Source organism: Mauremys reevesii, linkage group 18 (genome assembly GCF_016161935.1).
Source record: "Mauremys reevesii isolate NIE-2019 linkage group 18, ASM1616193v1, whole genome shotgun sequence".
NCBI lineage: Eukaryota > Metazoa > Chordata > Testudines > Geoemydidae > Mauremys > Mauremys reevesii.
The window spans coordinates 3,721,545-3,746,002 of NC_052640.1; the positions used below are offsets into that span (position 1 = coordinate 3,721,545).

At 46.5% G+C, this 24,458-nt stretch overlaps 1 protein-coding gene across 6 annotated transcripts in view; it reads right to left on the reverse strand.

Moving 5' to 3' along the window:
- The window catches only part of MVK (mevalonate kinase), a 56,058-nt gene that overhangs the window by 27,402 nt on the left and 4,198 nt on the right, over positions 1-24,458 (reverse strand). For 3 of the 6 annotated variants that reach the window (XM_039504963.1, XM_039504962.1, XM_039504961.1), the window contains exons 6-11: positions 20,516-20,619; positions 18,996-19,041; positions 17,417-17,507; positions 16,015-16,131; positions 9,887-10,040; positions 6,055-8,724 (exon numbers count right to left, since the gene is read on the reverse strand). In XM_039504963.1, the coding sequence (XP_039360897.1) occupies positions 8,573-8,724; positions 9,887-10,040; positions 16,015-16,131; positions 17,417-17,507; positions 18,996-19,041; positions 20,516-20,619 (664 nt within the window). In that variant the 3' untranslated portion in view covers positions 6,055-8,572. Of the gene's footprint in view, positions 1-6,054; positions 8,725-9,886; positions 10,041-16,014; positions 16,132-17,416; positions 17,508-18,995; positions 19,042-20,515; positions 20,620-24,458 lie in introns of those variants that run through there. The other 3 variants (XR_005589533.1, XR_005589534.1, XM_039504964.1) reach the window with 1 other exon arrangement.

Here is a 24,458-nt window from a genome sequence, read left to right on the forward strand (position 1 = left end):
AGTCCACCTTCCCCAGGCTGAGACAGGGCCGAGTAACCCAGCTGCATCCTGACAGGGTTTGTCCAACCTGTTCTTAAAAATCTCCACTGATGGCGATTCCACAACTGCCCATCGCTGACTGCACTAACCAGCCCTAGGAATTGCTGCCTGGGGGCCAGAAGGTGGCACAGCCCAGTTTAGGACAGGAAGTGAAGAAGCCTGCAACCAGCTGAAACACCAGGGGCATTGAGCAAGGCCATTCTGCTCCACAGCACACTGACCCTGTGATGCCAGATTACATAAAAATGTGGGTTTCACAGAATCATTTTTGAGAGCGGGGATGTCAGACTGTCGCCACAGAGTCCTCGGCTGACAGGGGAAGAGATGAGCCAGTTTAGGGCCCACTTACGCCACCATTCAAACCAGCGTGGCTTGTAGCCATGGGCAGCCCTGTCCCATCAGGGCATGGCAGGGGTGCAGAAGGGACGACAAACGGGGACCAGGGTTAGGGAATGCTGTACTACCTTCCACCCCCCAAGCTGAAAGACAGGCCTGGGCAGGCCAAACAGTTACTAGTTGTATCAGATTCAAGGAGAAGCCCCAGTGGTGTTTGAGGCCCACGGCGCTAGGGGCTGTACACAGTGTGTGCGCGCGGAGGGGGGGGGTTGAAGGGCAGACAGGCTGTTAGCTGTAACGTGGCTTGCAAAAGACAGAGCACCAGGGATACCAGAAGCGGAGCCTACAAGCCTGAGCCAGTGCCCCCCGAAAGCAGGGCCAGGACTCCTACTGGAGGCCATAGGCTTTGGATCAGGCCCCAGGAGTCTGCTCCACTTACGTCCACCATCGTTGGCCAGTGCTAGAGACAGGAACCTGGTCAGGAGCGGCCGGTGCACGGGAAATTCCCTGGCTGCTCACTCCTCCCGGCTTGCCTAAAGGCACTGGGACCTGCAGGAAGCCTAGGGGCAGCAGGCATTACTGCCAGCCTGGAACGGCACTGATCCCGGGGCAGAGAGCTCCAATGCCTGCAGCTGGCCCAGGCACGAGGCTGGTTCCTACCCACTCAGGGAAGAGAGCGAGGGGAGGCAGAAGCGCTGTGGAGCCAAGAGGAGCAAGAAGCAGGAGAAAGGAGGGGAGGAAACAAATAATCTTCTGCCACCTCCCTGCAGCCTCTCGGCTGCAAAGCAGAGCGTGTGCAATACAAACAGCACTGCCCTGGCGAGCAGCGGAGCTGAGCTCCGAAGTGAGAGCACTAATTGAATCAAAGTGAAAAGGAGCACTTGGCTGCTGGGGGCACCCAGCCCCCCCTTTATCCACTCGTTAGAATTTCAAACTGGTTCTGGGGACGTTTGCTTTCTCAAGGGCTCCCTGTCCTGGGGCATGCACCAGCCAGAGGACAACTGCAGGGTTTCTCCCCGCATCCCAGTTCCCCTCTCCCCACCCCCTGCCTTTTATCTATGCGCTTTGACATTTTCTCTCTATCACTGACCCTTTTGCTGTTCTCGCTGTTATCTCAAATAATGTCACTGCCTCTTTAGAATCTATTCATCAGAGCAGAAAGAAGCCGCTGCTGACACTGATAAAAAAAATACCATCTGTGCCTTGCAGGGGAAGGAAAGCGCCCGCACAAACCACACCACTGCCCTTTACAGAGGGGAGCTGAGCGCTAATTAAATTCCTAGCAGGGTTAGAGGCGCAGGACCGGCATGGGAAGAGGCACCGCCTTACACTGGGGAAGGCAAACTGGGAACGCCAGCGAGAGACACCCGGGAGGTCCGGCTGGCACTTTCTTCTCAGACTAACGTGAAATCTTCAACTCCTTGTCAGGTATCAGCCGCCCTGCGCCTTGAAAGAGCTCCCCGCCAGGACCAGCAGCTTGGTGATTATGGAGCAAGGGAAACGCCCCGCCCAGGAGAGTAACCTCTTGCTGATGCTGCAGAGCAGAGGAGAGTAAGCGTGGAATACAGGCCTGCACCTTGCACAACTTGCACAACTAGGGAAGCATTCCTGCCCGGCCTCCAGCCCACACCCCTGTATGACCTGAGATCCCTCTGGAATTTTGTCTGACCCGTCTCGTGAACAGGATGTGGAGGCTGGTCACAGCAGGCAAGTAAGAGAATATTCTCTTGAAAAGAAATGAGCCCGTCTTTAACCCCTGCCTGCAACTGCACTGCACTGGCAGGACTCTGGCTGGCAGCACGCACGAGGCAGCAGTCCAGATACAGGGCACGCGCTTTGGTGGCAGAAGACCCGGGCACTTGTCCCAGCTCTGCCCCTGACTCCCTGCCCAAATCATTTAGCCCACTGCAGCCAGCAGGAATCCTTCCATTAATTGCAGTTGGCTTCAGATCAGGGCCACAGCTCTGCGCCTCAGTTTCCCCCATCTCGGTAAGCGGGGCTGACACAGCTTCCTCCCTATAGTCGGGTTTGTGAAAAATCTACTGCTGGAAGGCACCCTGTGAAGTGCTAAGGAAGACGCACCAGGTCAAATCAAAGCCCCTCTCACAGCAGCAGTACTTCCTCTTGAAGCTGTAAAAGCTTCCCTACCCAACTGAAAGCAAGACAGGCAGACAGCAGATTTGTTAGGAGCGAGAACAGAAGGCAGGTATTTTATTCCATGCATGTCTTTAGCTACAAGGTCATCCCTTAAGGTTTCTGGCCAGCCAGCTCGATCTACCAGACATTTCATAACATTTTCCCTGCAGGCAGAACGATAGTGAACAATGGTTTACAAAAGGGAGAATCTGAGATACAAAGTCTCTGCAGTCACTTTTTAAGAAGTCCCCCCCTCCCTGAGGATTTGATGCATTTCGGCTGTCTTTGCCCACTCACTCCCCTCCCACAGCTGCATGGCATCACGCCATGAGCTCTGGATCCCTCCCATCGGCAAGACAGAGCATTAAACAAAGAAGTTTCCTTAAGCAAGTGGGGAACTTTTTTTTTTTTTAAGAAAGGTTTGACAAAGTGTCTCATTTTATGCTGATGATAGATAGAAAAGCATCTTTTTGGCTAAAACAGTAAAAGTAGATTATACACACAGCCCTCGTCAGGAAATACAGCTACGTCTCAACACATTTGATCCACTTAGAGGAAAAAACTCTTGGTATAGTTAATATTAACGAAATCCCTGCAGAGTTTGGATGCAACGCTTTCTTTAGGAGTCTCAGCCCTTTTTGCTAGAGCATTTTGCTCGTAAGAACTTATTTACATTACATTGGCGCCTGCAGCTCCCAACCAAGATCCAGGCCCCAGGGTGGTAGCACTTTACAGACCCTACCCTCCCTGAAGATCCTACACAGATAAGAACAGCAGCAAGAGGAGAAACAGGAAGGTGAAGAGTCACACAGCAAGTCCAGTAGCAGGGGTAGGATTAGAACCCAGATCTCAAACAACCCAGCTTCCTTGTCACCAGACCACCGTGCATCCCCAGACAGACTCAGAACCAACAGCCAAGCCCAACACTACCCAAGCAAGGAGCGATTTGAAGGATTGTTACATGTTCTTTTCCTCTGCAACAGGAGGAGTTTAGACTCCAACCTTTCCTCCCTGCTCTGGCTATTAAGAGGCCAAGCAGGGATTGTTAGTCTTTTTGCAAAGCTCCTAACATGAAAAATGAAGCTGAAGAAAAATTAGCCAAATTACCAGCCTAATCCTTCAGCAGAAATCGTTGCTCCATTACACATCTGTAAAATGAGCCTATAAAAAGAGAAAGACATGGCAAAAAATATATATATGAAGCGGCTGCTCTTTTGCTGGGGAGACTAGCTGCAAGGTAAGGCAGAGGGGATGGGGCAATGAGGTGGGGGGGGGGGAGACACTCGCAAAATGTAATTTGCACTTCAAATGCTCTGTGTGTTAAACTGCAGAGGCGGCTGTTCAAATGCTGCCTCATTCTGAACTTCTTACCTGTCCACTTTACAAGAGTGAGCCAACCGCAGCAGGAACGTTTAAACAGATGAGTATGACAGCTGTAAGCAGCGCTGGCAGAACAGAGATCCATGGAGGCAGCGCTGGCTTGTGGCTAGAGCAGGGGAGCAGGACTTCTGGGTTTTATGCCTGGCTCTTGCTAATCAGAGTCATAACCAATCACTTTATCCTCTCTCTGCCTCAGTTTACTCCTCTATGTAATTAGTAGGGTGTGTAATTAATTAATTGGGTGAGACCCACTGTAAACGTAACTGCAATTGAAAAGGTTATTTATCCACCGTTTGGACAGAACATTTGTGAAAAGTAAGCAGAAAACTGCCTCTGATGTCAATCACGTTGATTAAACCGGGGGGGGGGGGGGGGGGAGGGGAGAGGAAGATAAATAAATAAGACAGCACTTGCGGCCAGTTGTTAAGTCCATGCTTACTTCTAATAAATTGGGACTGGCTCCAGCTGCTGACTTACGCAATTATGGCCCCGCTGTTGGCACAGATAACTCGCTGCCCTGCTTCCGGGCAAGATTTACCCGTCAAATCAAACATACTGAGAGGCAGAAGCAAATTTGATCTCTCTGTTAACGGTTTCTAAGTGGACCTATCAGAGCTTGACGCCGATATCTTCTATGCCAAAGGTGCCTCCCAACCACTGTCCAAGGGCCCGGCCTTGGAAACCAGGCCAGATGGAAGCACAGGTTCCTGGTATTTCAGAAGGGTGGGTCTCCACTGCCCCCTTGTGGTCAGCAACAGAAAAGCATTGACGCAATTGATGGCTGTAAAGGGCACGACCCTTTTAAAAACACTGCGGGGCTGTCTGCTCCCATCGTGAAGGCTGAGAGCACAGCAGCCATTGTCAGAATTGACAATTCTGTAGTAAGCGATCAGCTCCTAGGTGTTGTGGTACTATAAATAACTCTAGAAATTCTTCCGTCATTCCTGGGACCATTTTCCTTTCCCTAAAGAGAAGGGACCAAAGATCCGGATACTGGATCAAAGTCAATCCATTTAGAAGACAGTTCCCTATTTGGCCACCTCAGGTGATGGTTTCCATCGCTACCTCACACAAACAGGCAGCAGCTGCTCTCTGGGAGGAGAATGTGGCTCCTGGGTGAGGTATTTGCCCTTGCAAATGCTAATACTGTAGCACAAACCTGCACTCTGCTAACACAAGCACAATTCAAGTCACTTCCCCCTCATGGCTGTAGCCAATCAGGTCCTTTGTCACTTGAACATCTTAATCTCACCAACCGACAATCACATGCAACACAAGCCCAGTTAAAGACAGGCTGCAAACTGGCTGACAGATGCCAGAGGTCAGATGGATTCCTCCCAAGCAGGACGGCTCTGTTTTGTCCAGGACCAAGTCCATAGCTCGAGGAGTTGTGCTAGGGTAACAAAGAGCCAGAGGATGAAATGGAGGTGTCACACTCACTGCTCACATTTATTTAGTGAGGGCAAGGAGAGGGGAACTGAATGGTTGAGAAGAATAGTAACAGGAATTAGAGGCTTCCTATCTAGGCTGCTGCTTTGAATATCTAGCCCAGGTTACCAGTGATTGAAGGTTACCATCTGATGGCTCTCTGGTGGCTAATATGGAGTCATGAGTTTCATGGTCTCAGCTAAGATAATTGCATCAAAGACAGACCCCTCCACTGGCACTCAGGGAAAGCAAAGATGGGCTCATGCCAAGAGGCGAGCCACTCCAGGCGTAGCGTGGGCCGCTGGCGCTGTGACTGCTCAGTGGCTGGAGAGATGACCATCAGCTCCAGCACTAGAGTCACATAAAAGAAAAGAAAAAATCGGAACACACACACACACACACACACACACACACAGATAGACAGACAGACAGGAGCTGGGGGAGGGCGGAGGGAAGACTCACAGAAGAGTAAGAATTAGGAGGAAGCGAAAACTGCCCTCTGCCTCTCAAGCCCTGGATTAGCTGCCAAAGGCCCGTGCTATGCCAGCGAGACAAGTTTTAACACAGAGACAGTTATGGGGGTGTGCGCTGGCGCAAGGAGATGGTGGAAAAGAACTGAATTCAAGGGTTGGTTTTTTTTTAAAAACACTTAAAAAGAAATTGTATGATCAAATCATTTCTGCCTAGATGCAAGATGGCTCCGTACCTCCATGAGCACACAAAAGGCAACAGAGGTACACTTGGAAAGATTAGATTTTATTGGTAAAAGTCAATAAACGTCAGGTTAAATAAATGTCAGTTTCACTGTATACACACAAATTGACAAAAAATTTCTATTGATAACTATCAAAATTTACAGATGGCAAAGAAAGAAAAGTGCTACTTGAGAACTTACGAGTTTAATTTAAAGGATATTTACTTTGTATATTTTGACATGATGTTGACAATTTGTGTTTTAACAGTTACACAGCTTTAACTTTTTGAATCTCACCGTCTATTACAACCAATTACCTGACCCCCTGCATAAATTTCCTGCAACTGTGAAAATAAAATAAAAAAAAATAAGTCTAAAAAAATGCTTAACCCCCCCCCCCCCACCAAAAAACCCCAAACAAACATCGATGTTAGGTGTCAAAATTATTAAAAAGTGAAAAATGTAATTCTGCCAAGCCTAACAATAGGACAGGTCACATACCCTGGTTCTAGGAGAACAGAGATTTTCTTGGGGGTGGGGGGTGGGGGGAGAAGAGGAGATACATTGTTTGATTACATATTAGGACATTCAGCAATGCTGTTACACACAAAAAGATGTCCCAGAAGTCTAAGGGATTGTCTACATGTGTCTGACGAAGTGGGTATTCACCCACGAAAGCTTATGCTCCAATACATGTTAGTCTATAAGGTGCCACAGGACTCTGTTGCTTTTTACAGATCCAGACCAATACGGCTACCCCTCTGATACTGTCTACATAGGGACTTTATTAGTCTCCATCTGTATAATTATGCCACTGTAGCTATACCATTATGGCTCCCCATGTGGAGGTGTATCTGGAATATTTTGCTAGTACGTTTCTCCATGTAGACGGGCCCTAAAACAAGTTAGTGGGTCCATCCAGCTCATACTGCATTGAAGAAACAGACTGTCTGTAACCCTTGAAAAAAGCAAGAAAACCCACAATAGGAGATGCTAAAGGCAGCACCATTTGCACTGCAGATCAATTTGTGAAGTCCCACCCCTCCCTCCCCCCAGGCATTGGCAGCTCTTTAACCCACTGTGCTAAAACAGTTGTTACTTGCCCTACCCACACAGCTGGGCTGCTGGGATGCTTAGCCAGGGCGCTAAGGGAAAGGAGCTTTTTCAAGGGTGCCAATTCTCAGTGCTGAATTACAATTGTGAGTGGCATCCACAGGGCCCTTATCTAGCCAGGGCTCGATATAGAAGCAGTGGGAGGAGGGAAAGCATGGTGCTAATTGTAGTATGCAGGCTGCAATCTACATTTGACACATTCAGGTGTCAATTTGTTGATTAAGACACCATTTACATAAGAGGTCAGGTGTCTGGTTTGGAAGTTGAGGGGTGAAGAACAACAGCCCATTCCAAAACTGGAGGCTAACAAAACAAGTAATGGAAGAGATACTGACTCTGCACTGGAAAAGTAGATCACCTGACTAGAGGGAGCATCAATTAAGAAACTGCAAAAATATTTTGGAAATTGATTTACTTTATGGGTCAAGCGCCTCTGGCATTAAGGAAGGATGACTAGTAACAGATATCATCCATTGACATAACCTTTGCCTGGGAATGTAGAAGGAACAGGTCCTTAACATCCGCATTTGTGACCAAAGATTAGACTGTTTAAAAAACAAAAACCCAGGGATTCTAACAAATCTACTATGAACAGAAATACTAACATGAAATTAAAATAAAGGAAAAGTGCCTTTGGGATTAAACATCTTCCTGCAGATTTTGTGGTGTTACTAGCGTGAGAACCGGACCATGAGACTACAAACAGCAAGCCTGCTCAGACACAACAGCCGAGACAGAGAAGGGATATGCTAAAGGAAACAAAAAAATGGGGCAAAGTGTATTAGAATTTCACTTTCTTCCACTTGAATTATCTGAGATTCAATTAGTGACACAGATAAGCATCATTTATTTATTTATATTTTAATCTCAGCAGTGCCTCTAACAGCATTAGTAGAAACACAGGAGCAGTCTCATGCTTTGCATTCTGTGGTGCCTTTCATCAGAAACTCTCACGGTACTCTGTGCACACTAACTACTCCAGCCTCACATTGGTCTCGAGAGGCAGGCGAAGGCGAAGCAAAGAGGATACCCCACTATGCATCGAAGGGAGGCAAAACGTAATTACTCACGCTGGAATTTGGCCAGGACACCAGGGTTAACACACCCCTCCCTCTTGTGCCCACTGTTAACACTGTAGTGTTTACTAAAGACAGCTTCAAGGCTGAGACACAGCGCCATACTCACAGCTGGGATAGGTGAGAGCAATAATTCCACTGTCTTCAGTGGAGCTGCCCCGTTAGATACGCCAGGTCTGAACTCGGTTCAGTCTCAGCTCACGAGGACACTTTCACAGCCATGGAAAAGGGGGCAAAATATTTCAGACTGACAACGTAAGCTGAACTCTGAAGTGTGTTCGGCACCATGGGTGGCCACTCCTGTGAAGAGTTAAGAAGCTCTGAACTTGCAGGGGCAGGAAGGCAGGGTACAGTCAGAGTCCATGTCATCTTAAACCGAATTAAAGACATGCAGAACTTCTGCTTTCAAAGATGACAGCGAATGAAGACATATTCCAGGCGCCCCAATACTGGTCTCCCAACATTCATATCCACAGGCACTGAGATCTTGTCTGGCTGCTTCCATCATCAATGGGTCTGTGTCTGCCAAAAAGGAGGTTACACCAGCCAGTTAAGTTCAGCTTGGGCACCGCTGGGAGATGGAAATGCTTTGCTGCATGTTTAATATGGGCTAAATGGTATCGCCATAAAAGGAAATGAATGTGTTAAGTTTGGGGTGAGGGCATAAAGGGGTACATTTTATCTGTTCCTTCTTACATTAATGAGCAGCCAATTTACCACTAGGTTTGACTTAAGTTTTCATTGGCAGGAGACATTAATGGAGTCTTTAGAACCCAGTAGTTTCTAGCACGCCAATCATCTCAGGGTCCCACTATGATGGAGTGGTATTCTAAAGGTGCAGAGACATGTCATTTTCAGTTTATACATACATCCTTTCTGCTCTTTAAATAGGACATTCCTATGTAAAATTAATAAGCAAACCAGTGCAAGAGCGTCCACCTACATATTCTACCACAGTGTTTTTCAACCTTCTTTCATTTGCAGAAAATGTTGAATGGAGATGTGGACCCCTTTGGGAGTCTTGGTGTCTGTGGATCCGCAGACCACAGGTTGAAAACCATTATTCTACCATGTTCATGACCATGATGGATTTTACACAATTACTATACATCACACAGATCTTTCTGCTCCAAAAAAAGAACCCCATCAAGTCTTAGAAATACAGGGTCTATGTAACAGTTGAGCAGTTCTCGTACCAGCCAGTAGAGGGCAGAAGTACACACACAGTTCATGGACAATCACCAGTATATTGCACCGCTAGCCTATCCCTCACCCAATGCACACAGGCAAAAGAGCTCAACAAACCTATTTCCCACACATTTAAGATGTGGTGACATGTTTTTAGGCTATGGCACCCAAGTATTAATATGGGCACTTCAGCAGCAGACACTGCACAGTGATAGTAAAGGCCCCGCTCTGCCAGCCATCTAAGCGGAGCTCTCAGTAAAGTGAAAATGACTCAACCAGTTGCACAAGCTCAGCTGGAGAAATGTAAAACAGTTCTATGAATAGCAAAGAACAAAATTAGGTTTTAATTTTTTTTAATCGGTTTAAACAATTTAGGTGCTGACAAGGCTTTTTTTTTTTTTTTTTTTTTAATTACAACAGTGCCCCTTTATGTCTCTATGGCAAGATAAAAGGAAGACAGAGTTAACTGATTAGTAGTAAATTAAGGATTTCTGACCTGGTCTTAGCAAAGTGATTGCACAGCCACCTCCTCCAGCACCAGTCAGCTTACTGTGCAGCCCGTGTGTGGCGGTCACTCGGCACACATTGTCCAGTGAGGAATGGCCAACTCCAATCACATTTAAGTGATGCTGGTTTATATCAAAGAGCTCCTTAAAACAAAGCAAAGACAACAAGACCACATGGATCGCAGGTCCGGTGGGGGGGGGGGGGGGGGGAAAGGGAGAGGAGATGCGGCACCCGGGGCAGAAGTGACAAATTTGTCACTTCCAGGATCAGTCACACCGGGGGGGCAGGTAGGGGAGGCGATGCCTCCCCAAACAGCCAGGCATGGCCCCGCCCACACTCCACCCCCCCAGGGCCCCGCTTCAGCAGCGCCGCTGGTCTCCAGGGTGCTGGGGCCACGCGACCCGCCTTCCTGGGGCAGAGGAGGCTGCAGTTGCAGTGCCGTGCACTCTCCCTCCCGGCACACTCTCCCTTGGGTGGAAGGGGTGGGGCTGGGGGTGCCCCCCAAAGAGCAGTCGCCCTGATTCGCCAGCCCCCCAAGGGCAGCTCTGGATCTCAATCCGCCAGAACAGTCTCTTCTCCAGTGATAGCGGGTGCTATTCCAAGGCGCCTGCAAGCAGAGCTCAGCTACCCGTTAGGGTGTCACTGACAGGCTGCCACATCTTACTGCAACAGGAAGCCGGGCAGCGGAATGCTGCTCAGGACCACGCAAATGCTGAACAATGAGACCGAGCCCACTAGCAACCTCAGGCTTCTAGTCTAGCCCGCGACTACTGCACCGACACAGATATCAGTTCATTTTATAATGTCTTAAAGAGAGGGGGGGGGGGGCGGCACAGGAAGCAGAGGGCCAAGAGAGCTGCCATTCACTGCAGGCACTGAACTCCAGCCCTCGGCAGTCTTGGCCTGCTTCCTCTCTCTCCTGCTACGCATGCACCGAACAGGACACCGTAGAAATCTTTCCCTAGCTGTGGGATAGGAATCGTGCTAGGATTGCTCCCACTCCTGGCCAATTCTGCAATCCATCCAGCTCCAGTGATAGAAAGTGGAACCGCCAAGGCAGTGATAAGCAACATTAAAATCTCCCTTGTTTGTATCATACAGCACTTCTCTCCCCACTGCAAGGCAGAGATCCAGGACCCAGACCCAGGGGCCTTCCTCCAGCATGAGGCAGGTACTCTAGGTATTTGTTGGCCAACCCAAGTCAGGATCTTAAACGTTTCCTGCAGTCCTCCATTCTGGGACCATCTATGGCTATGGAAGTACAAAGCAAGCCTTTTTCCAAAGCTGAGAAGATTTCTACAGCATTCACAAGCCCAGCTAATGCAAGCAGCCAGAACCCTGAGGCTCCTCTCTCATGCAGGTCTGCAGCGCGCCAGGATATTGCAATAGCTACAGGACTACTCACGTCCAAATCCTGCTGTTACTACAGATAGGGTACGTCTATACTTACCGTCCGGGTCAGCGGCTAGCGTTCGACTTCTCGGAGCTCGATATATCGCGTCTAATCTAGATGCGATATATCAAACTCCAAACGCGCTCCCGTCGACTCCGGAACTCCACCACCGCGAACGGCGGTGGCGGAGTCGACGGGGGAGCCGCGGACTTCGATCCCACGGCGTCTGGACGGGTGAGTACTTCAAACTAAGGTAGTTAGAGTTCAGCTACGCTATTCGCGTAGCTGAACTTGCGTACCTTAGTTCGACACCCCACCCCCCTTAGTGTAGACCAGGCCTTAGTTGCTTGTGGCAGGGAGGCATGAATGGCCCAGGAGATCGATAACAGGATACAGACCCTTTCACCTCTGGTGAGCAGTTCAAATACAGCCCCTGGCAATCTGGATCCAAAGTCATCACAATCAAATAACTGTTCAGCATCCTTTAATACACGAGTTGGAGAGACTAAGTCCAGTCCCAGCGTACAGGTATCCAACACCACAAAACCAAGCATGAATGGCAGCTTCCGAGAGGCCAAGGACTGAATGGGCCCTGGTGACTGAACGACTCCATTTCCCCCGGAGATGAGCAGTCCCACAGATTAGCTAGGCACACTGGCTGGACAGCGTTGATGGGGGAAGCCTGCACTGCTCACAATGCGCTTGCCTTCTAGACACAGAACATTACAGCACAGGGCTGAACTGGCAGCTAGCACAGAACTAAACACACAGAAATTGAAAGATTATAAGAATAAAGTGTGGGGGGGTTTGTTTAAGAAAATGGAAGCTCAGAATTAAAGGAGTTAATTGAAAAAGAGCAGCTGGCTGAAATGCTGCCGTATGCAAGGCACAGACCATTACCAGCAGAGCACTGAAAAAACAGGGTAATGAGACACGAGTGGATGAGAGAAGAAATCTCTTAAAGCAGCACCAGAAGCCCACACACAGGATATTAATTAAGTGTACATGAATGGGCACAATTATAATTAACAGGTCAGGTCAATAGGCAGCAACTGAGCAGCCTGAGCCAGATCAACATTCCCAGCCCCAATTAAGCTCAACCCACCCATCACCTCCCATTGCTGGTTCTAGCCAGTCACACTAGCCATTCTGGCTCTGAACTGGATCCATCTGCCACTTGAGACCACCACAAATGGAATGATTTGTATCACAACTTTACGCAGAAGCCCCCCCAAGATCAGGCCCCACTGTACTAGATGCTGTACAAAACACACATAGGAAGAGATGGACCTTGCCCAGAAGACCTACAGTCTGAACAGACAGACAAATGGGGGGTGAGGAATGATCATCATTCCCACGTTACAGATGGGGAACGAAGGAACAGAGAGGTTAAGTGACCTGTCCATGGTCACACGGTGAGTCTGTGGCAGAATCAGGAACTGAACCCAGAATTCCCTTAACCACAAGATTGTCCTTCCTCTCAAACACATCAGAACAGGTAGTGTTGGGAGTAAGAGTTTGCTAGCCACAAAATCCTGAAGCCTTAAGGTTTTACACAGAACGGGGCCATGATACAGTGACAGAACGTAGCAGAGGGGAGTAGCTGGCAGCCACAGGCGATGTTAAATAGGCAGCCAATTGAATAGCCAGCAGGCCAAGCACACTATATCATTTCAGGTATTTGCTCTTTTGCATACCCAGTCTGCAATGCCGCCACCTGACTTCTGAGGAGCATATGCTGTAGGCAGTGGTGTGCCTTTGGATGATGCTTTGACTGCACAGAGCTACAGGACAGCATGGAAGGTGTCAATCACCGTGGCTACCTATCCAGTCCCACATGGGTCTCCTGTAAACACCATGCGGGTATTGCATGCTGCAAAAAAAAAAAAATACCCCCCCCCCCACCACCACACACACCAATTTGCAACATACTTTAGATAAATGAGGGAAGAGGAATTAGCCAGCAGTGTTTAGCACGTACGCATTGCAAGCTCCGTACGCTGGATTGGACAGACCTCCATCCAGGGGGCCTCTTTATATGCCTGAGTGCAGGGCGCAATGCCGTCTATGATGATCCAAGACACCTGTCATATTCCAATCCAAGATCTGCCAGGAGTCAGATGACAGCTTATGACACAGCAGACTAGTTCAACGGCTCAAGTACAAAGAGTTCCAGAACTGCACATTTCAGCTACAGCATCAGTCAAAAATATAGGTATGTATGTATGCAGCATATAATCAACCACGCCTCTGTGGGCTCTTCAGACACAAGACAAACAGAAACCAACTTACTGCAGCATTCCTCCTCCTCGTAATTTAAACAGGACCTCTCTAGCATCTTTCATCTGGGGATCTCAAAGCACTCTTCATGCTAAACCTCACAACCCTTCTTTCATGAAGGACCGAGGTGAAGTGAATTGTTATAGGTCACACTGCAACTCAGTGGCAAGCCCAGGAACAGAAGACTGCATCTGAACTCTTCTTATCTAACCATTAGGTAGCACTCCACTACGTTACACAGAACACAGCTTTCATACAAAATCATTTACCATCTTGGTGCAGTGGTAAAAGCAAAATCCTAATTTTGATACAGGCCCTTGGGAACTGACTGAGATCTACCAAACTCATCTCACATAGGACACCCTGCACACAGGGTTTGACTGCATACAGCTCTCCCAGAAGATCTCTCTTTCCTAAGGAATGTACTCTACGAGACTATACAGCATTGTAAGTGGCTCTGAATGGAGCGTGGCAACGTAGCACAGGAGAGCCTTGGCATGAAAATGTGAGGGAGAAAATTCCAACCATTATGCTCTGAATAAGCACTGTGCAAACCCTGCCATTTTGACTGCAGAACAGTGTGGCATAAACTTTGCATCAAGATAGGTATATCTCCAATTATTAAAAAAAGGCTATCTCCTAGAACTGGAAGGGACCTTGAAAGGTCATTGTGTCCAGCCCCCTGCCTTCACTAGCAGGACCAAGTACTGATTTTTGTCCCAGATCCTTAAGTGGCCCCTTCAAGGATTGAACTCACAACCCTGGGTTTAGCAGGCCAATGCTCAAACCACTGAGCTATCCCTCCCCACCTTGGGCCTCACAGCATTTACAGCCACTGACAATGGAAGTCTCAAAGCACCTCTGCGGGAGAGGGTGTCTTAGCCCCATTTTATAGACTGGAGAACTGATGTTGAGACGGAAAGCTTAAGTGACCTGCTCAAATTCAAACAGGATTCATGTGACAGAGAACCCAGGACTCCTGAATGCCAGTCCTGTGCTTTAGCACAAAGCTTCCACTCATTCTCCATGGCCCTCAGCACTCTTTCTGGCCCAGACTTTGAGCTTGTCACAACTGTCACTGCCTTTGTTGTTCCTCAGCCATCCGCCAGGCTCACTTCCTGACACCATCTCTATCTGGCCTTGCGATATCCACATATCCTTCTATCTTCCCCAGACATGATAGGTACAAGCACTCATCTCCACCTATTCACCACGGGGAGGGAGGCAGGGATAGCTCAGTGGTTTGAGCATTGGCCTGCTAAACCCAGGGTTGAGAGTTCTATCCTTGAGGGGGCCACCTAGGGATCTGGGGCAAAATCAGCACTTGGTCCTGCTAGTGAAGGCAGGGGGCTGGACTCAATGACCTTTCAAGGTCCCTTCCAGTTCTAGGAGATTGGTATATCTCCAATTATTACCATCCACAGCAGCAAGAGAGACAGATTGTTTCTTGTTCCGCCGGAGGCTCCGGCCTTCACAACCGGATACAGCAGGGGGAGGGAAACAAAAGTTACCCTTTCAAACCTCTAGCAATGGAAGCAGCAGCAGCCAGCTGTTCTTGCAATAAAGCAAGTCACTGCAATTTATGGCCTTGTTGCTTGAATTCTGTCCTATCAACACCTCTATTTCTGAGCACCCTAAGCGTTCAGCATTTAGCACATGGGACTCCCCCACTCCCACACCAGATGTGGGTTCATCCACCTGGCCATAATGAAACATGTCCCAACAGATGCAGTCGGTGAATTAAGTTTTCCAAACACTAACTAATAATTACTTCATTATAATCAGAACATTGAGGACAGCGCCCCATACATTTGCATGTGCGGGGGAGGGAGGTGTCTTAAATTTGAAAGAATCGTTTCCACAACAGCCTCCCCGTGCTTTGAATGGAGCCAAAATGAACACAGATCTTATTCACTTCATGCATCAATGTCAAAACAGTTCTGGGCACAACAATTGCTATCTGCTCTCCTGAGCCTGGAGACAGGACAAGCACAAGGCGGGGGATGGTTTCTAACTAGTCTATCACAAACAGCGGCTGCTGAGTTTTGTGCTTCTGTATTGGCTTTGTCAGTAACGAGAATGGTGGTTTTATAAAGACCTACTTTCAATTCAAAGGGCTACTGGCCATCAAATCACAAATCATTCTAAGGGAGGGGACATTCTGATCCTGAACTAACTCAGTGTCCCTTCAACTAAGGGAAATGAAATTTATGGCTCTGAAAGAATAATAAAAGCAAACAAGTGTTATATACAGGAGGTAGCAACAGTACCTTAACTACGTCAGACATAGGGAGTGCATTAATGATAGCAGATACAAATTGTGGTTCACTCTGAACTGAACATTTCCTGCTATCGAAATCTCTCCCAACCCTAATGATCTTTAAATGACGTTCTGATGTGCGACTATAACAGTGTCTAAAAATACAGGCGAGAGTGTCCCTTACCTCTAGCACAGGGTAATACTCCTGTGATGGACTCTCAGCCATCGCTTCTAGAACACTTTCACACTCATGAGAAATTGCATCCATCGAGGCAAGCACTGGGTTCATTATAGCAGGAAACTGTGACAAGAAGAAAATGAGAGACATGAAGACAGCTCTGTGGTGTTCCGTGGCTTCATTGCGATTGTGCTGGAGGTGGGCCAAGCCCTCCGAGGCTGGACAATTCATGTGCAATAAGGGACGTAAAGCAGAAGCTGGTCACATTTGGGGTGTCAGAGGAAATGGAGAGAAATAGGGTTAGGTTTGGTATTTCAAGGTTGCAAACTCCTGTGATTTTGTTGAGAGCTTAATGATGTTTGGCATTTTTCTTAAAGCCCCAAGCTCCTGGAGTTAGGGATTTTTTTTAAATGAAAACAGATTCTCACCAATAAAGTTTCTAGCCCTCTGATTGCAGAGACAATCCTGGAAACAAAGCTCAAAGGTTCTAAAATTCAGAAAGCAAATTACAAAAGAAAAAAAGATTTTTTAAAAATCTCATGATTCTTTGGCACCGAACATGGTTTTTGAATGCTTGGGATTCACCAAGCTGCTTGTCACTGCAACAACAGGAAGAGTCATGGCCAGATCCTTATTTTAGTTAAAAAAGGGAAGTTCTGGCACAGAGTTTGGATTAATACTTGCTCATCACAGGGAATGATGAGAAGTAAATCCTTCATATCAGAACTGCATAATAGCTGAGACTCCATGCCACTGAGAATAGAAAGCCAGATATAGGGACAATTCCTGGAGGAGTCCTGTTAAGCGGACTTGGCTGGAGTGACATAGAAACTCTACAGTCAGTGTCAGATCCAACGCATCACCTTAGTGCGGATATTTTGACCTACTCTTCCTTTTGTGTGTGGGGGGGGGGACCCTTTCTCCTCCCAAGTTACATCCCCTCCCCCTGCTCATGCAGCAGCAATGCCAGAAGGAACATAGTAATACCACTAAACAACAGCTTCCAAGAAATCCATGCAAATGCAGCAATGCACACCCTGCTACCCCCCTGGAAGGGATCCTGGGATTACTCCTAACTGCAGGTCAACTCTCCCCCCGCCACCCTCCCCCAACAATCAACGTACTGCCTTGCTACCATTGGTTTAGCCCAGTGGTTCTCAAACTTTTGTACTGGTGATCCCTTTCACACAGCAAGCCTCTGAGTGCAACCCCCCTTATAAATTAAAAACACTTTAACATATTTAACACCATTATAAATGCTGGATGCAAAGCGGGGTTTGGGGTGGAGGTTGACAGCTCATGACCCTTAGGTAATAACCTCACGACCCCCAGTTTGAGAACCCCTGGGTTAGCCCAATTAATAGATGTGCGTCCATGTCACTGTCATCTACCAAAAAAGATGCTGCACCTTAAGAATCTTGTCTTTGACACCTGCCACAAGGATCTTGGTGCTCCGAGAGACTTTTGTGTTGGTCAATAAGATCCTTAGAGTCGGCACTCTGAAAACAAAACAAAGATTCTGAAATTCATTCTCCTCTTCATAACTGGGAAACGTCCAAGGTTTATTCCACATCCAGCAACAAATTTACTCCCCCGTTCATGCCATGGTCAAACAACCTTAATGCATGTAGTAACTGCACGTACAGGAGGGGCCCCATGTATTCCGCTATTCCACAGCCACAAATGTTACATAATTAGGCTCTGGAATCTCCACTTTTTTAAAAATGAAGTGCCTACCTCTTGTGATCATGAAAATAAACTTGAAAATGTGAGACAAGCATAAACTGATGCAGTGGCATCTTCCTGTGTTTGTCACAGACTGAAACAACAGCTTTGAGAGGTGTGAACAGCCATTTTGATTTGTCTGCTCTGAAGCCTAATGGTGTCCATTTTGTTGTCAACATGGTTAACTATTTCACTGCTGATCATTTTAGCAGCTTCTCACCATTTGTCCTCCCCACCCGCCCCAAAAAAATACAAAGGCTACTGTACAGATTTAAATATTAAAAAAATGTACAATCTGTAAAACCCTCCATTTTTAAAATGTATCTGAAGCTGATGCCAGGTTTTCACCACAGTGCTCTAGACTCCTATTTAGGTCCATCTCACCTACAGACTGCTCTAACCTAGTCCGGAATGAAGGCGAGTAGAGAATGAAGGAGCCATAAAATGAGAGCTTCCCCTCTCTGCTGCATCGAGAACATCTCAGTCACAGGAGACAGTCTGGCTGTTGGACTATCACCCCTCTAGAACAGGCTGGTTATTTAAGTCCATAATCTAAACAACATACTTAAGCATGAGAAGTCTTGTTAACTTCAGTAAGTGTGCGTTCAAGTGCTTTGCTGGGTTGGGGCTCGGTGCTCTCAATTACACATACATTGATACAACTGTGCTTGTTCTACCAATATGACAAACCTGCTTACTGAGATCCATGTTTTTCAGCTAAAATATCTTTCCTTTGAAACACCATTTGTGAGACCAGCCAGCCGGAGACATTAACTGCTAACAGAGCAATTTCATGCACTGTGAAAGATTTTAATGGCACTGGATTATAGTTCATTGGTTGGAGATAGAGAGCATTCTGAACCAGGGTTTGTTCTCTCTTTTCAGGGCTTTGCAGCTTGGTTTTTGTACGGTTCTAAAATTCAATAAGCAAGAAATTGTGGTTCTGTTTTGTTTTTTTAAATGTCATTTGCTGCCAGGAGCTAACCTGATCCTGCTGCCTATAAGGCCATGAAATTAATATTGATCTTTTGCCTTGTAATCTAACTTCAGACAATGACCAAACATTTCATTGGCCTCATTCTTTCCCAACCCAAGACAACAAAACTGGTTTTCAACACATTAAAGCTACCTGAGAGGTCCACTAGAGGGTCCTGGCTGCAAGATTCCTACTCACACCATTCAGCATTATTTTGTTACTCTCATACCTTTAGACCATAAACTTGACAGATATGTTCTGTGTGTGTATATAATTTTAATATTACCTCCTTAATGATGTGATTTTTCCTGATTGAAATCGGAGCACTCCACCTAAAGTAAAATACATACATAGTTAAAGTATGCAACACATCTGAAAATAATGTGTTTAATAAAGTATATAGAGTCTTTCATCTGCAGAAACTAACCTACAGCATGAGAAGTTAATTGCAAGAAGCACAGGCAAAACAATGGGCCAGATTCTCAGATGGTGTGAACAGGCAGAGCTCCATTAACTTCAGTGGGAGATCTGGCCCAAATATGAGTAACTTGGTGCCTTCACCCTTTGCTTTCCTGTACTGGAGGGCCACAGAAGATAAAGAGATTTTCAAATGGAGAGAGTTAGGTTAGAATCAAGTCTTCATTTGATTCTTACTTTGTTATTTTAGACCAATGAAGACTTCTGGGGTAGATGTAAACACATTAAACACCAGATTCAGCGCAGAGTGTGAATATTTGTGAAGAATAACTGTTAGTAACCCAACAGAACCCCACCAGTAAGCACGCTTGCTACTTCAGTCTCCACTTCCCAATGTTTTGATAGAGTGGCTGTGATGAAGTCTTATTAAAAAGATTATTAATAAACACTCCCACACAGAGCATCACAGCACACTTGCACATAATAATTAAGACTAAGGTATAGGCAACCAAGTACATACATTTTTTTTTTTAATTTAATGTTTATTTGCTCCATAATTTGTAAATTCCACTTATTTCCATGAGGGCTCCTCTTCCAAAACATTAATGCGAATGAGGGAAGATTCATATAGTAAGTCAGACGTTGGTGAATTAAGCCTCTCAACACCCCGTGGGGCATTACTCCCATTTTACAGATAGGGAAACTGAGTCACAGAAAAATGACTTCAAGATCAAAGCTAGAATCAGAACTTGGGGAGTTTCTGGTTCCTTCCTCCCTCCATCCCCAATCAGTCCAACAGACTATTCTCTCCCCCTCTTGAGGAGGCAAAAGTATTACTAACATTGCTACTGTATGAGGGGTTTATTCTGGAGTAACATTACCTTCATTCTTCGCCATTAATAAGCAGTGAGTCTCTACTACAGCAGGCTGGCAACAACACAGAGGAAAACTACAGAACAGGATTTGGTACTAAGATGGTGCAGGGAAGAGGCTTTATTCGTGCTCTTCCGTTTCTAATCCAGTGTCTGCCAAGAGGACAGAGACCGGGGTTACACAGTCAGTCAGTCTGCAGGATGGATTTTGGATACATTTTTATATATTCAAAACTCCCTGCATAAAGGGCTGTGAGCTATTTGAGATGCACACTGAAAGACCACTTAGTTTCACTGCAGTCTGCAAGGCCCCTTGGATTCTTTGCTGAATTGCTATTTAGGAATTGTACCCAGAGCAAATCCCATCCAATCTCCCTGCACCAGTTATGGAGCAGTGCCCGAAGGGGACTGGAAAAGCCATCATTCCCAACGCCCGAGTACTGGCCTCTTCTACTCAGAGTGAAAGCACCTGTACTCAAAGCCAAAGAGGAATGGATTGAGACTGAAAAATACATACCCCAAGTCGCTACAGAGTTATCCACGCCAGAAGGCTTGCCATGGATGACCTGCTCTCCCCGAAAGGCCCATCTGTTAATTAATTCCAACTCCTCCTCAGGCCACCTGAAAGGCAAGAAAACAGTTAAATGACTACAATCGGGCAACATGCCACAGGAACCAAGGAGTCCACTAGCCATAAAGAGCAACAGGAATCATGTGAGCAGACTGAAGTGCAGCATATCACTTCAAGGGGACACCTTGCGGGGGAGAGTAAATTAATCCTAGTCCTGCACTAACTAACAGGATGAATTAGTGCTCAGCCCAGTAAAAGCAGCAGTTGGCAGAAAAGGAGCACTGCCATCCAAGGCACCGATCACCTTCGTATCTAAGCCACACACTTAAGTGCATCTGCTTCTAACAATCACAAGATGGAATCAGTATGAACACAGCAACCGCTACTGAGTGTTGGCACCATAAAGGCTGCATGTGAGGAAATGTTCTGGAAGATTCCAAGCAGAGCGGTGTGTGTCACAGCTGGGTCTGGTTAAATCTCCACCTAAAAGAGTCTAGTACTGCAAGCAAAGGGCTAGATGCCTGGAACACCTGGATCTGACAGACTCCTTCTGTGGTCTTGAACACGACATTAGACTCTAGCCTTCTGTGTCTCCATCAGTAAGAATGGGAATAATACTTCCCTTCCTCACTGATACTGTAATTAGATGTCTGATATGCTTCATTGCCAGTAGGCATACACCTCAGTGCCACTTCTCTTCTTCGCTCTTCCTCCAAGGGGGAGAGCCCAGCTGAGAGAGAAGAGCCATCAATGGTTACGAAAAATCATCCTATCTGAGGAACAATCACAGCCCCCAGCAGTTAAGGCTTGGGAAATGAGAAGTAGGAAGCACTATACCTTGTGCTTCCCTGTCTGCCTGCTGCATCCACCTGTTGTCTCAACTTAAAATTATAAACTCTGCTTGGCAGAGACCATCTCATAGTTATCTGTTTGTACAGTGCCAGGAACAATGGGGCGATGGCCTAAACACACTACTGTAATCCATATAGCGTTACTATTTGTACATGGCGTGAGAAACAGGCTGGAGAGGAGAGGAAAATGGCAGTCGTGCACCGGCAAAGACTAGAGTTAACTAGAATGTGCAGAGAAAAAGACCAGCCCTTCAGCAAGGGAGTATTAAAAGCAGGTCAGTATTACAGCAAACTACAATTTCTTTTGAACAATGTTGGTTGTATGATCCATATCCCAAAACGCGTCACAGGATTAAACAGCAGTGAGAAAAATCAAGAGACTTTAGGCATAAGAGGGATAATGAGATGTTTGCCGATGAGATCTCAAGAGGTGGGGAGATACAGGAAAACACTGCCAGCAGCAGGTGGGATCCCAGTATTGGTCCCTTGCTTCAGTATGGTTCACCAACTATTCTCATTGTTATATTGTGCTTCTGCACTATCATGTAATTCCTATTTCGGTCCTTGTACTTTAAAAACCTGTCAAATTCATACTCACTGCACCAAAAGCTAACTTTGAACTGTGCAGACTACAATTGATGCTGAGACATCTGATATTAATATCAGTGTCAATGTGCGCTAGTCTGTTGGAGCAGTCGTTTTGAGTGCACGGGGTGGATTTGTGGAATTTGCAGAGCATGCAGTACATGTGGTACTATGTATGGATTGTGTGTGTGTGTGCTAAGTATTTATACAGCAGAGTGGGGTGATGAGGGCTGGAGGGCTCATAATGAGACACAGAACCTCCACCTATAGATTGCTGGTACTGATCCAGAACAGTTGTGTCAGATCAGCGTTTGGTGTATTTGAAATGAGTTGGTGGATCCTGACAGACAGGGGCCTACATCACACAAGCAATTGTCACAGTTGTCAGCATCGTTGACAGCGACTAGAAAAGAGGCCAAGAACTCAGATGGGTGGGAGGGGGACTGACATACCTTCTCTCCCATAGCATTATGGTAGAGGTACAGTAATGGAGCTAGGGGGAGAAGGTTTTCATGAATGGCCATTCTCTACTATCTATTGCAGTAGTGCCTAATGCTCTGTGGCTAAACTGATACCCTTGATCCCAGTACTCTGACCCAGCACCAAATTCTCTTAATACCTTCAATTTAAAAAACACAATTCTCAAGGCACATGCAATTTAAGCCTTTTTCTGCTCAATCACCACTTTATAAAGAGCCATGTTACTGGCATACTGTGTGTCATTAATAAAAACACCCTGTATTGGCTCCCATTGTGTTCCAAATATGAGAGACCAATGCAGTTTGAAATGTTAGATATTAAGGCCTAAAAATCAAACGTCTATAATGGAAATATTAAAATAAATTCCAACTACTGTGGCATCAAGTGTTGCACCATAATGTAAATGGATGCAGCTCTCCAAAAGAACATGTGTCTGCCCTTCATGCAGAGATCTTCATCTCACTGGGAGGTGTCTGAGCCTGAACAGCTTGAATTTCACACACAGCTCCTTAATTCACTTGCAACTTTTAATATTTGCCCTTGCATTATGCATCTGTGAACAGACTGTACTGTTTGGCAGTGGTGATTAGAATCACAGACCTTTACAAGGGGAGAGAGAGAGAAAGAAGAGTAGAAATTATACTTCTGTGGAAGGTGAAGCCAACATGTGCTTTAGCCACAGGTTACACAATCTACCCCAGTCCTGACTCATCACTGCTCCATCACAGGGCATTCTTTGGGAGTGATGTTTTCCTCTCCTTCTCCAGAATACTGCACTTCAAGGATACTTTTCATCTGTCACTGTAGCTGACAAGGACACTGCCAAACATCTGGTCTCAAAACACTTCTGGCTGGTATCCCTTAACTGCTAGGGGGCTGTGACTATTCCTCAAACAGGATTATTTTCTTAACCGTTGATGGCTCTGTCTAATTCTAAACTGGATTCTCCCCCTCTGATGAAGAGGGAAGAAGAAAAGTGTCACCAAGGTGTATGACTACTGGCACTGAAGCATAATTTACTGGGCAATACAACGCCAGGCCCTGCTGGCAAATGCCTCTTGTTACTCATACAACTTGTAAAGAACAAACTGATACAACGTCCCAAAGAAATCAGAAAGGTTCATTATTGCTCCTCCAGCACCATATGTACACTGAACTCCATGGAGAAATAACCAACTTGTCCCTGTGTGTGCGCAACTCAGGGGATGGGCACAGGCACATACCTGTGCCCATGTAGTGGCTTCAGTGGAGGCTTGTGCACTGGCAATTGCAGGATTGGGTCCTAAGTAGACACAAGGACAGATGGTGGGACCCTGCAGGAGGACTGATGGGTTGGGAAGGCAAGGACTATGGAAGGGAGATCATGCAGTTGCTGAGGTTAACTGTTACATGGTCTTATTCCTTACCTGCTCAATCAGGTTCAGGGGAAGATCCAAGTTTACAGACCTCACAGCAGAAGTGTGTTTTGATGAGAGGGTGGAAGATGGTGAACAGGGCCATAAAGGGGCTTCCATACAGATAGGACCATATACAGGAATGTGTGTTAAGTTTATATGAGTTCACGTATCTTAACGTTGCAAGGAAAAAATATAATAAGTGAAGACCCTATGAAAGATGACAGATTCATAGACTCTAGAACTGGAAGGGACCTCGAGAGGTCATCGAGTCCAGTCCCCTGCCCTCATGGCAGGACCAAATACTGGCTAGACCATCCCAGATAGACATTTATCTAACATACTCTTAAATATCTCCAGAGATGGAGACTCCACAACCTCCCTAGGCAGTTTATTCCAATGTTTAGCCACCCTGACAGTTAGGAACTTTTTCCTAATGTCCAACCTAAACCTCCCTTGCTGCAGTTTAAGCCCATTGCTTCTTGTTCTATCCTTAGAGGCTAAGGTGAACAAGTTTTCTCCCTCCTCCTTATGACACCCTTTGAGATACCTGAAAACTGCTATCATGTCCCCTCTCAG